General features: G+C 36.6%; 1 protein-coding gene across 2 annotated transcripts in view; it reads left to right on the forward strand.

Annotated features, from left to right (window-relative positions):
• Window positions 1-10,000, forward strand: part of LOC119590033 (N-alpha-acetyltransferase 35, NatC auxiliary subunit-like) — a 23,302-nt gene that overhangs the window by 6,125 nt on the left and 7,177 nt on the right. Inside the window, exons 4-13 of one of the 2 annotated variants that reach the window (XM_037938759.1) lie at window positions 1-202; window positions 422-602; window positions 2,881-3,100; window positions 3,948-4,129; window positions 4,323-4,514; window positions 4,772-4,912; window positions 5,077-5,255; window positions 6,462-6,672; window positions 7,130-7,300; window positions 9,130-9,222. The exon at window positions 1-202 is cut by the window's left edge and continues 22 nt beyond it. In XM_037938759.1, coding sequence (XP_037794687.1) covers window positions 1-202; window positions 422-602; window positions 2,881-3,100; window positions 3,948-4,129; window positions 4,323-4,514; window positions 4,772-4,912; window positions 5,077-5,255; window positions 6,462-6,672; window positions 7,130-7,300; window positions 9,130-9,222 — 1,772 coding nt within the window. The remainder of the gene's footprint in view (window positions 203-421; window positions 603-2,880; window positions 3,101-3,947; window positions 4,130-4,322; window positions 4,515-4,771; window positions 4,913-5,076; window positions 5,256-6,461; window positions 6,673-7,129; window positions 7,301-9,129; window positions 9,223-10,000) is intronic. The other variant, XM_037938760.1, reaches the window with a different exon arrangement.

A 10,000-nucleotide genomic window follows, 5' to 3' on the forward strand; every position in this document is an offset into this window, starting at 1 on the left:
ATCTTACCATGGAGGAGCTGGTGGGCATAATGGACTCCATGTTTGCTTGCCTGGTCACATGGCTGGAAGGACATTCGGCTGCCCAGACCATCCTCACCTGTCTCTACCTCCACAAGCCCCTCAGCATTGAAGACCGGGCCCTGAGAGCCTTTTCCATACAAACCCTCAAACTCATTGCGATCATTAATAACATAGTACACAGGTATAGGATATGCTGATGACTTATAACAGAATGTGCTATATTTGATCTTAGGGAAAAAGTTGGTAGGGAAGACACTAAGTAAATTTACAAGAAGATGTACATGATGATCAAGTTCTCAGAAGGTAAAAGTGTTTAAAAAAAAGTAATGATAATAATTTCTACTCTCTAGTTGAGAATCTAGATACGGTACCTTACCTTTGTGTCACTACACTGTTTCAGTGCTGGTGTGTTTGAAGAGGAGGATTTCCAGCCAGCCTTGTATGGCTACAGTGTTTGTTCCGAGGTGACAGAGGTACGTGCTGGCGGAATGATGCGTGAGGTGGAGGAAGAACTACAGAGAGCTGTAAAGGCCTCTAGAAACAGACAAGGGGAGCCTTGGGATACCAAAATGCAAAAACAGGTGAGGCCGTGATTTGACTTTATGATGGGAGTATTTACATTCTATATTATCTTGTTTTAGTTGATTAGGAGGCACATTTTATTTTGTTACATTCAATTAAGGATTATACACTTTCTTCCAAATGTTGATATGATTTTCAGTGGGTATTAACTTCACATCAAGGGAACTGTCTTGTGTTTGAAGGTCAAAAATACCTGTTTTAGCAAATTTGCATGCATTTTTTACAATTTTTGGCCTTGGCAAATCTCCCTTGAAAGTTTGAAGGAGGGCGTAACCCTATGAAGTTAGGGTTTCTTTAGGTTATTTTAAAAGGGATTATTAAATCTGACTAAGGTTTTTATATTGTAAAATATCAAAAGTGTCCATTGAGTAAACATATTCTTAGATAAAATGAGGCTAATGTATTTTTATGTGTGGGAAGAGGATGAAAAGGAATTCCCCCTCCCTTATCTTTTGCAAGATGCTTGAGAAGGACATCAAGGCATTTCTAAGATGGTTAGATTTACTCCAGTTCTCTCTCTCGTCTCTCTCTCTCTCTCTCTCTCTCTCTCTCTCTCTCTCTCTCTCGCTCTCTCTCTCTCTCTCTCTCTCTCTCCCTCTCTCCCTCTCTCCCTCTCTCCCTCCTCTCCCTCCCTCCCTCCCTCCCTCCCTCCCTCCTTCCCTCCTTCCCTCCTTCTCCCCCCCCTCCCCCCATCTCTCTCCTGTCTCCCTCTCCCTGCCACCTTCCAAGTTTTTGCCTTTTATGACTACCTCCCCAAAATTATCTTAAATTTTGGGTTATGCATGAAAAGAGATTTTTATACTGTATTATAACTGATACATGTGATGTATTTAGTATGTCCATTCAGTTTATTTAGTGTATTTACAAGTCTGGAAGAAGTTTGAAAGATTTTTTTTAATGAGAAGAATGAAATCATAGATTTTCATTAGAGTATTAATTTCAGATGTTTTTTGCTTAGTTAGCAATCTTCTGCCTTCAATGAACTTGCTGTAAGTTGCTACCTTTGCTAGCCAGATTTGTTCCCCTAAGACTAATGATTCAATTTTCCTAAATATTTGAAATCCAAATAAGCAATAATATTGGAATATTGGTTGGGAGTACAAGCCAATATTTAGTATTTAAAGATGAAATATCTCAGCATGTAATTCCATTCAATAAGAATTAGAAACTTTGACATCAGGAATTGGAACTGATGATTGTTTATATTTGAGTTTTATTGTACAGCTGGCAGAATATATTGGCAGCCACCCTAAGGTTATCAAGCTAGGATTTTATCTGGTGATACTAGTGCGTTCAACTGTAACAATGTTAGCCATGTTAAATAAATCATGTTAAAAATTCGAAGCAAACACTTACATTTTAATATTTGAAATTAGATGCTTGAGAAAATATTTGATGAAAAAGACATTCCCTGTCTTTATTTCCTAAGCAAATGTCTATACTTGCTAAAGAATAAATTCTTCCTTGAAATTTATTAGAGAAAATAATACTGCAACAAAAATAAGTAAATAGATAAATGTTGCCTATGTTTACCTTTCCCTTTTCATAGCATTTACACACTGATTACCATATAATATCAGAAGAACATAGTAAAATACTATCATATATGTTTATTTGTTCTCACTTGTTCAGTCATGAAGCATCAGTGAAGCATATATATTCAAGTTCATTGTAATTTAGACATAACTGAGTGCCTTAAACATTTTGGAAGAAAAAAGCTGATCTGCCTTGACTGCAACAGAAAAAAAATTGTGAAAAAAATTGAGATATACTTTCCTGTCAAAAGGTTGCATATTCTTCAGAAAAAAAAAAAAAAAATTACTGTGTAGTGATGTATGATATTGTCTGCTATCTTTTTTTCCTTTGTTTTCTATAACATTTGCACATTCACAAAAATTTTCCATTTTAGGGCTGTAGCTAACTGATGGACAAGAAAGCAATGTCCTTTTCGACCAACGTTGTATAAGTATTCATGAAATTTATAATATATAAAGAAATATATAATATGTAATATTAACCCTTTGCCACCTGGTGACATGTACGTACATGCCATGGCATGCCTGGACTATATTCTGGTGACTCGATATTCAGATATTGTTATATCTGAATGCATTAGTGTTACTAGATAAAATCTCAACTTAATAGCCTAAGGGTGGCGACAAATTTATTCAGCCAGCTGTGCATTTTTTTTCTCTCTCTCTCTCTCTCTTTCCCGCTCTCTCTCGCTCTCTCAAAAAAAAAGATTAACCACCTTACTCCTTTTTTTTAACTTTCCAGCATGAGGATGCAGTCGCTCTCTTCTCAAGGATCAGGTTCATGAGACTGTTCTATGCAGCTCTAGCAGCTCTCATGCGAAGAGAACAAGCCTCCATACCAGAATCAGAGCGATACCTAGCATCATGCACGGAACTGGTTTGCATAATGCAGAACACAATTGGGCGTGGTCTGAAACCCAAACATCATAAAGACGAAGAGGGGAATAAGGGTAAGGCCCGAGGTACTTATGAGCGAGTTGTTTGGGGGATTTGTTTCAGTCTATTCTTTGTCCTTTTACATTATTTGAGAGTTTCAAGATAGATTGCCAGAGGTTTTCAGGTGAATCTGTCTTTGATTTTATCTTTGGTAAAAACTTTTTTATAATTAGTTAATTAGTTGTCAAAATAAGTGACAGTTTTGCTGGCAGTATTTTGTTTTAGTAGCTAAACATCATGAGTAGACAAAGGAATTGAGAAGTATGGATATTCTGAATAGTATTTTGCAGTGTGAGAAAATGAGAAAAAAAAGTGTCAAATAGCTCATAAAAATATGCAGTTATAGAGGAAATATAACTCCTGTAATAGGTGACTGATAGGGGTCTGAAATGCTTAAGTGGTTTTCTAAAAGTTCCTTGGATAATATGATAAATTATTATATATACTATAAAAGCACAAAAAAATGCATGGACTTTTGATTGTGCAGGGAAGGAAGGCTAGGTTATTTGAGGTGTAGGTAGGGGCATAATCATCCACTCAACTCTTATGTTTTGCATAATCTCCACATTAATGCAGCACCTCCAGTGAAAGCTCCATCCATGCACTTGTTTACTTGTAAATATTGCCCTCCTTCCTCATATACAATACTCTTTGTCTCAGTGCACAGTTGCCACACTTTAATGAATGATACATCACAAAATGTCTCTTGATACTAGATGCTGCCCCTATAAACTATATATATGTCACCAGCAGTGGAGGTTTTGAGATGCAGAAACATCATGTCAAGGCAAGATTCCAGAGGGAAAAAGTGCTGCTAGTATTGATTTAAGAGTCAAAGAATAAAAAAAAAATTCCATCTTTTTCAACCTTCAGTGGATTATCCAGTCATCATGGGTTTCGAGCCTCTTGTCAATCAGCGCCTTCTACCTCCAACTTTCCCACGCTACACGAGATTACGAACACGCAAGGAAGCAATGCATTACCTTGAAGAGATGGTGGGACGCCTTCGCCATATCACCAAGATCACTCACTGCACAGGTTTTCATTCTGCTCTGGTATGCTCCATTTCTCAACAGTATTTTGGGTTTAGAAATATATATTTGTTTGATTTTTATAATTATTAATTATCCTCAGTGTGTTCTTATACTGATAATACTTAAATTTGACAAGATATTCCTATGGTTTGGAGAATCCAAAGGGATTGGTACTTATAACCACAATCACAATATGGCTTCCCTTGCCTTAAAGGAATTTATTGAGAACTTCTCCGAGACACGACCCTGCGTCTTGTCGAGATCATTGGCTCAGGTCCTCTACCTTGGGGGTGGGGACAAGCTATGGGGAGGGCAGACCATGGCAGAAGCTCTGAGGGAAGCTGCCCGAGGGTTTATATGCCCGCCTGCATTACTACCAAAGGCACCTGTAATGAACAATGTACAGGTGTGTCTCACTCATCAGATGGATTCTTTTCTAATGATGAATTTAGAGTTGTCTGTTGTGTATATATAAAAATATAGATTTATGTTTCAGATAGTTTGTATAGGTTTCTTGATTTATTTATTATTATTATTTTTTATAATTTGTGTATTAATTAGAGGCTGATTTATTTTTTCTGTCAGACCACAGTTCTTTCTTTCTGTATCATGACATAATTTGAATAAATTGAATTTATTGACGTATTTGTATAATTTTTTCAGGCAAAAGAATATGTCAGCTCTTTTTTCAACCGTTGTGTAAGACCCTTTGAGCAACTTATCCAGACATGTGGGCACAACCGAGCACGTCAGAGAGACAAAGTTGCACACTTACTTGAGGAATTTGCAATGCTACAAGATGAGGTGAGTTTAAGAATTTTACTGCAGTCACAGAAAATATTTGGTTCTAAAGATAAGTGTCTTGATGTAATATATTTTATCAATAAGATGTAAATTTACCATAATGCAGCCTCAGAAATTAATTCTAGGTCACATTCACATCTGACTCAATTTTATTTCAAATACAGGCAGACAAAGTGGATGCATATCTTCACAATGTTCTCTTGAAGAGTGACCAGCCACGCCCTCACCTGGCCTACCTTGGCACCTGGGTCCTCTACCACACATTACGACTCATGATAAAGTACCTGCTGACGGGATTCACACTAGAGCTGTATGCTGTTCATGAATATCATTATGTCTACTGGTAAGTAAGCATATCGAGGGGAATCTTGCAGTGGTGGAATTGAAATGTAGTTAAAGTCCCAATTTTTTGTTTGATTGAAAAAAGGATTAGTAGTCTGAAGAATATTGTGAAATTTTCATGAATTTGATGTTATTCTGTTGCATATGATGCTATCTACTTGCAATGTTTTGTTGTATATTGTTATATAACACAAAAGGCATGGGAGGGCAATTGATAATGAAATGAAAAAGTGTTTATACAATTACACATAAATAGTAAAAATGTAAAGGGGATGAAAATTTGTCCCATTAACCCGTAGCTTCTGGATGACATGAGGTTCACATTATGGCTAACTTGGTTGTGGCTCTGGGTTTCAGGTCACTCATGTTATGTTACTATAATGTATTCATTACATTTTGTACTGTTCTTTATACAGTACCCTCATCCCCACATGTCACATACCCTGGGGCATTGCCTGAGGGAGAAGGTGTGTAATGGTCTGATTGGCTGTTGTTTTGTATGAAAGGGATAACATTTAGGACAAATTATTTGCCTGTAATCCCTGGAAGATGTCATGCACCAGAACACTGTGCTCTCTTGCTATTACTGTGAGCCTATAAGAAACCTTCACTTTAATTTACATGGTCAGTCTCCTCATACCAATTACTCACTTTGTTGTTTGGTGCTCTGCTAATGTAACTATTTTGAATTTTGACAAAAAGGATGTACTGAAGCCACAGGAGTAACAGTCTTGTATATAACTGCTTACAATCTCTTGTTTTTATGAAAAAGATCTATGAAATCAAGATCTAAAATGAATAACATCCATCTCTGAATATACAAAAACATTCAAGTTCATGTTTTGGATATAAGTGATACAAAAAGAACTATTACTCTGTTGGTACAACACAACGAGTGTGATGCACCGACTGTGTCTGAAATAGACCCAGGAGGCAAGCACAGAAGCCCAAAGTACTCCCTAGAGGCCAAGTGCACTCCAGATTCTCCTAGAGGCATTGGGTTGAGCTTTATATTTGAAAATTCAGGAAAGGGCTTTTTAATTGTCACTTAATTTCTCGAAGTGGATAGTGTTAGTGATAATCATCACAAGTCTTCATCAGGTGGTGGTAAAAAATCATTATTCCTAAAAAGATGTGAATAATGCTTAATGTGTTTTCACAATCAACCAGCAAACTAATTTTGCATCTTTAACACCTGTCCACCCAGGTACCTCTATGAGTTTGTGTACGTGTGGCTCGTGAGTGCCCTCTCCCGTGCCGATGCCATGCTGCTGGAACAAGATGGCTATGAGACCAATAAAGGAAAGAGTGGACGTTCTTCAAAGAACAAGAACAGGAATAAGAAGAAGCACCGACCTTATGGCAAGGAAATCACTTACTACCAGGCACTCCAGCATCTGTGTGGTGGATACTACAAGGTTAAGAGATGAGAGGTTGGGGGAATGCAAGGAAGAAATCTCTTTCACAAACTTGACTGCAGTGATAGCAGTACTAGTGGTAATTGATGGAATTTAACTTTGAAGTTCCTAGGTGGAAAGTGGCATATAAAGATATATATAATGAATGAAAATGTTGAAATGGAGTTAGAAGGACGAATATTAGAGATATGTAGTATTTCTGAATGATATACCTGTTGGTGTTTTTTTTTAAAGTGCATTTGATGTCATTGAACTCCAGCTGTTGTTATCATCTCCCGTCATCTCCATTTTTATGATGATGATGATTATTATCATATCATTAGCAGCATTCCTGTTACTTTATCATTATCATTGTTATTATTTTGTTATTATTATAATTTTTATTGTTATTAGTCATCATTATTGAACCATCAACACAATATCCCATACACTTACCATCTCATTTTCATCCCCTCAGGCCATGGTGGGCCTACGAGAAGCAGGGAAAGTCAAGTTACCCATACAGGAATTTGACAATGAACAAGTCCGCTATGAGCACCGGTTCCTGCCCTTCAGTGTTGTCATGACACCTCCCCCAGTGCATTATGACCAGTTCCTTTCCATGACTGACCTGTCCAATTTCCCACAGGTAGGTCATGCAGTTCATCATGATATTGTTTTCATAAGGCTTTGGGTTCTATTTCTAATTTCCTTTTGTTTTTGCATCATTGCTTATTTGAAAGTAAAAGGGAATTTATAACATTTGTGTAATAGGATTCACTTTTTAGTATTTTACTTTTGTCAAGTTAGAATTCTGAAACTGATTTAACAGAGGGTGTAAGACCATTATTTAGTTACCCCCCTACAGTCTGGATCAAGTCATGAAAAATTTTGGTTTGAGTGTTGGGTTTCACGTATATGCTGTCAAGGGAAAATATGGCTGGGGGCTAGATGATAGGAACTTACTATCATGATTAATTTGACTGAAGGCCAGGGAGGACACTATTTCTGTGACAGGTTGTGTTACAGAAACTTTTGATATTATAAAAAAAAAAAAATATTACATAAATAACAAAATGTTACTTTTTGTTATTATTATTGCACTGAATTATGGACTACCTAAAGAGATGATATGGAGTGTGTGTACGGTAGACAGTCTGTTACCATCTGGATAAAGCAGATCAAATGACAAGTATAGACATTGAAAAATGGCAAAAAAGCAAAAAACAGTTGTACAGAAAAAGAGAAAATAACATTGCAAAGGAGAGACACGGAGTCTTGACATTGCACACGAGTGCTTGTGTTTGCTTGGCATACAAGCCTTACACCTGTCGGAGTGGCTGCTCAAGTAAGCCTAATGCCTGTATTTTGGGCCACGTACAGGCAGTGAAGCATCTGGATCCAAAGGGTTAAGTACCTTTTGTTGGTCTTCTTCAGCTTCCTTCCATGTCTTTTAACTCTTTGGTTATGTGAATGTGAATTGTCTCCCAGATGTGTTCATTTGCAGTCAGAAATAAAAATTATTATTAAAACATTTTCTGATTTACAATAGTAATGAGAGTTTGAGGTTTATAGATGAAATATATTTTTTCTTTCAAAAATGCATTATTTTACTTGTTGGTTTCATAAGCGATACATAAGCAAGTGAATTTTTTCCCTAAAAGAGGCTGTGTCTCTGCAGCTTATGCTGGAAATTTGTAAATCTTTAAGATTGGTTTTATGCAATGGATTCTCCCAAAGGGTTGAAGAGAACTCCAAGAAATGGATGAAGATTAGTATATCATTGATAAACAGCACTGCCAGTAAGTCGTATATATACAGGAAGGAAGTAAGGGCTGTTTTAGATTAGATAACTTAGACTCAATATGCTACTGGCCAGCATTCCTTGCTCATCTACAAGTTACAAGTTATTTGTATATAGTACAAGTGTTTTCTGCAGTTGATGGTTATGGTAATACCTGTATGCTTTCCAAATTCATATGATTGATTTAATTCCATAAATCCGTAGTTCTACCAACTTGGTTGCTCCCCTAGCCAATTTTTCAAGATTCTATAATAATTCAAGAGTTTGATTCTTGCCAGAAAATGTTATGTTTTAGATAAGTGTTGTACAGTGGAACATCATATTTGAAATATGTTACTGCTGTTACCCCTTGGATATTAATAAAAATGAGGGGTTTTGATTCACATTAGTTGTATGGTTGACTCAAGTAGAGGAAACTTGCTAGGCAGTACTGGATTTATGAAATATGATCCTACATAGGTAATACTGGAATCCATGTTTGTAGCAAATAAAGACTTTAGGGGTCAAGGGTGAAATGGAGTAACTTTTAAGAAATTGGTTGAAATCATGTTTAGACATTGTGCTGTAGTTAAGATATGATGACCAATATTGGGAATCTATCTTTTGTTTAAAGATAATAACCCAAAATTTGAAAAAGTATGCTACATACCACACTTCCTCATTTCTTTTCTCAGCCTGTGTCACCAGCCACACTCTACCATGATGCAAGAAATCATTTCTTCAAGGCACGCACTCTTCTAGACACCATACATGCACCCAGCAATGAGGTAAGAATGGTAAAAATATAAACAACTGATTTTATACCCCTGTATAAAATAGATGTGAGTTTCTTTGTGGTTATCATATAGAACTTCTGTAGATTTGATGTGATGTGCAAAAATATATTTAAGTAATTTGGGAGGAAGGTTTTAGTTCCAATTGCCTTTACATTTGAATAAAAAAAAAATTAAACCCAATAATAGTTGAAATTTATTTTTTGCAAAAGTGGGCCAGGATGGGTGTTCATAAGTGTATGCAGCTCTGTGCCTGGGTGATAGTTTGACTTGCAGTAATGTGTGAGACCTCATCCTATCAGTTGGGACTTAAGGCCATATTATTAAAATGCCAGTGTCGTCTCCGTAATTCAGTCCCTAGGGGAAGGTGTGGACAGCCCCTTCTCTGGTGACTTCTGTGGGGACTGGTTGGTGCGCTTGATGCATCCTGGTTCCGTAGTTGGTGCAACTAATACTAGTGCTAGATAGTGTCGCACCTGACTATCAGCATGTCATTTACAACTGTAATATTCACAATCACTTTCAAAACCCTTGATTTTACAGGAAAGTTCAGGATTATCAACATGAGCAAATACTATATTTCATTATTAACAAATTAACTAGAATTGCATATTTCCCATTTTCATCCTCGTGACAATTCCTGCCTTGGTATTTTAATTCAGCTAACCTTAATCCAATTGAATGATGCTGATATTATTTCTTCATAAATGCTGAATAGATGTCGAAATTTCTCTGCCACAGGATGATAAACTTAAAATCTCCCTGTAACACA

This window comes from Penaeus monodon, chromosome 26 (genome assembly GCF_015228065.2).
Source record: "Penaeus monodon isolate SGIC_2016 chromosome 26, NSTDA_Pmon_1, whole genome shotgun sequence".
Taxonomy (NCBI): Eukaryota; Metazoa; Arthropoda; class Malacostraca; order Decapoda; family Penaeidae; genus Penaeus; species Penaeus monodon.